This window comes from Nyctibius grandis, chromosome 5, assembly GCF_013368605.1.
Source record: "Nyctibius grandis isolate bNycGra1 chromosome 5, bNycGra1.pri, whole genome shotgun sequence".
Classification (NCBI taxonomy): domain Eukaryota; kingdom Metazoa; phylum Chordata; class Aves; order Nyctibiiformes; family Nyctibiidae; genus Nyctibius; species Nyctibius grandis.
The window spans coordinates 91,874,226-91,877,665 of record NC_090662.1 but is presented as its reverse complement, the minus strand read 5'-3'; the positions used below and the strand labels follow the sequence as shown (position 1 = coordinate 91,877,665).

General features: G+C 67.6%; 1 protein-coding gene across 1 annotated transcript; it reads right to left on the bottom strand.

Moving 5' to 3' along the window:
* Positions 1-496: 496 nt before the first annotated feature.
* LOC137664100 (relA-associated inhibitor-like) lies at positions 497-3,012 on the bottom strand. The gene is made up of 4 exons (XM_068401854.1): positions 2,427-3,012; positions 1,918-2,084; positions 965-1,164; positions 497-777 (listed from the first exon to the last, which is right to left on the bottom strand). The coding sequence occupies exons 3-4, from the start codon at positions 1,148-1,150 to the stop codon at positions 739-741; spliced, it is 225 nt and encodes a 74-aa protein (XP_068257955.1). The 5' UTR covers positions 1,151-1,164; positions 1,918-2,084; positions 2,427-3,012; the 3' UTR covers positions 497-738.
* Between the last annotated feature and the right edge of the window lie 428 nt (positions 3,013-3,440).

Below are 3,440 nucleotides of genomic sequence, written 5' to 3'. Positions count from 1 at the left end.
TCTTTATGGGCTCATTGAAGGGTGGGCGTGATGCTGCCCCAATGCCGGGGCTGCTCAGGGCTGGCAGCTGGCCCCAGCACAGCCCCTCCCAAGGAGGGAGAGAGCAGAGGGGACCCTCCTGTGTCACCCATCCAGCCCCAAACAAGGTTGCTCCTCCATGTCACCCCCCCGCACTCTGATGCAGGGTGTCCCCACCCTTGTCCTGAGAGGACCGTACACCCCCCTGCAACCCCAGCGATCCCAAGCAGCGGGTCCCCACCTGTGTCCTCCCTCCAGTCCCAAACAAGGTGTCCCCACCTGTGTCACACCACCACCCCCCCCAGGTCCCCACCCTTGTCCCAGTCCCACAGCACCCACCCATGTAACCCCACTGATCCCGAGCAGCACGTCCCCACCTGTGTCCCCTCTCCGGTCCCAAACAAGGTGTTCCCACCCGTGTCACCCTCAATCCCCACAGCCCCCCCGCCCCGTGACGCAGAGGACAGAGACCACAGGGCACAGCCGAAGGCTCTTTACTCCCCAGAGAAGCCAACACCGTGGGGTGACACCCGCTGTCACCAGCCGGGGGAAGGTGACATGATACCACAGGGGCAGGGGGGACACCCCCGTGCCTCGCTTGGACGGGGTGGGATGGCATGGGGGGGGCCAGTGAGGAGGTGCCCAGTGGCAAGGGGCACCCATGCATCCAGCAGGGGGAGGGCCGGCTCAGGCTCCCCCCCATGTTCTCAGGGTCCCCCCTCAGACCTTCTTCCGCTGCGGTCGCACCCTGGGGAAGAGCTGGGGGACACGGAGGGTGTCACGGGGAGGGTGACCCCCCCAGTCCCACAGGACCACAAGCCATGGAGGGGCCAGGGGGGCCATGAGATCCACACCCGGGGCCATGAGAGGGGCTGTGGGGTGGCCATGGGTGCTGTGGGACACCCCCACCCTGGGACCGTGGGTGCTGTGGGACCCCCACACTCACCCCAAAGTAGTTGCGGGGTACGTAGCCCTCGCGGCCGTACAGGGACCCCCACCACCAGTCGAGCTCCTCGGGGGGCTGCCGCCGCAGGATGGTGACGGGCTCGCCCTCGCAGAAGGACAGCTCGTCCCCCAGCGCCGCGCTGTAATCCCACAGCGCGTACACGACCCCGCTGTTCAGCACCCCCATGCCCCGCTCCACCTCTGCAGGGACCAGCACATCAGCACCCCCCAGTACCGCTTCCCAGTACCCATATCCTCCCAGCACCCCCGCCCAGTAGCCATATCCTCCCACTATCCCCTCCCAGAACCCATATCCTCCCACTACCCCTCCCAGTGCCCATATCCTCCCAGCACCCCCACCCAGTACCCATATCCTCCCAGCACCCCCACCCAGTACCCATATCCTCCCAGCACCCATATCCTCCCACTACCCCCTCACAGTGCCCATATCCTACCAGTATCTCCTCCCAGTGCCCATATCCTCCCAGTGCCCATATCCTCCCAGTGCCCCCACCCCCCAGTACCCCCGCCCAGTACCCATATCCTCCCAGTATCCCCTCCCAGAGCCCATATCCTCCCACTACCCCCTCACAGTGCCCATATCCTACCAGTACCCCCACCCAGTGCCCATATAGCCCCAGTGCCCATATCCTCCCAGTACCCCCACCCAGTGCCCATATAGCCCCAGTACCCATATCCTCCCAGTATCCCCTCCCAGTAGCCATATCCTCCCAGTATCACGTCCCAGTATCTATAACCTGCCCAGTACCCCCTCCCAGTACCCATATTCACCTCCCAGTACCTATATCCCCCCTCTCAGTACCCATAACCTGCCCAGTACCCCCTCCCAGTACCCATATACCCACAAAATCTCCTCCCAGCACCAGTACCGCGCCACTACCCCTACCCCCACCTCATACCCCTACTCTCCCAGTGCTCCCAGTACCCCCATACCGCTCAGGTAGTTGTAGCAGTCGCCGTAGCCCCCCCAGTAGGGGTCACACTTCTCGACAGCCAGGCTCCCGGCGGTGGCCGTGGTGGCGAAGATGGCGGCGCCGTGGCGCACCGGGGCCACGCACACGCCCGTGTCGTTGCAAGAGGCGGCGCAGTGCAGCGGGGTCCTGGGCCCCAAGGGACGGGGGAGGGGACATTGGAGTGGGGGGGTCAGGGTCCCCTTGCACCCCTCCAGTGTCCTGGAGATGAGGGACCCCCCTGTCCTCGAAGCCGTGTCTCAGTTACAGGGGGGTTAGTGGGGTCCCCGTCCCCATCACCCCGGGCTCTGGGGGGTTACTGGGGGGTCCCAGGTGTCCCCACCCCTCCATGTCTGTGGGGTCCCCCTGTCCCAGTCCTTGGGCTATACTGGGCCAGACTGGTCATGGTGCTGGTCCCAGGCCTTGGGCTATACTGCGCCAGACTGGTCCCAGGCCCCAACCCCGGTGCCCGCCGCCCCCCGCCGCCATTACCGTGTCTCCGGGGCTCCTTGGGCTCCACCGCCCCGGAGACGATATCCTCGTCGGAGGGGAACGTCACCCGCTTCGCACCGGGCCGCAACCGCCCGTCATCGCTTCCCCCGGTGCCTCCGGGCTCGGAGGGTTCAACGGGTGACGAGGGCTCGGTACCGGGCTCGGTGGGGGCGGCCGCCGACCCGCAGCCCTGCCCCGAGGCCTCCATGGCGGAGCTCTCCCACCTCGCCGCCGCCCCGGGGGCATCGCCCGGTGCTGGGGGGCCGTTAGACGGTGGGGCTGCATGGAGAGGGGGGGGAGCAGCCGGCACCGAGCACCGGAGCGAAACCGCCGCCGCCCGCCAACGCCGCAACAGCACGAGCCTCCGCCGCCGCACTTTCGTCACGGCGCGGGGCGGGGGTGGAACCGTTAAACCGGGGAAGGGACGGAGAGAAGCGGGGAAAGAAAAAAGGGGGGATGGGGAACAGAGCCCCGCCGGTGCGTTCGGCCGCGACGAAGCCCCGGGAGCGGGGTCGGCGAATCTGCGGAAGCGAATCGTTAAGGCGGGCGGCGGCGGCGAATCTGCGGAAGCGAATCGTTAAGGACGGCGGTGGCGGCGAATCTGCGGAAGCGAATGGTGACACGAATCGGCGGCGGCGAAGCGGACCCGCGGGAGTGACGGACTTCCGGTGCGCGTGAGCGGGAGCCCCCACGCGTGTGCGGGGCCGCGGCCCGGCGGTAGCCGGGGTCCCGTGGGGGGGGGGGGGTGGGGCATTGTGTGGGGCTGGGGGCTCCGGAGGGAGCTTGGGGGGCTCTGGGGGGCCCAGGGAATCCCTGGCGGGTCTTGGGGAGCCCTGTGTGGAGCAAGGAAGGTCTTGAGGGGCCCTACGGGACCTGTTGGGAGGTCTTGGGGGCCCAGTGGACCCGTGGGGGGGTCTTGGGGGGGGGGGGTCATATGCGTCTGGGAGGGCGCTATAGGGTGTCCTAGAGGGTATATGGGGGGCAGGGCTCTGTGAGGGGGCACTCTCAGGGGAC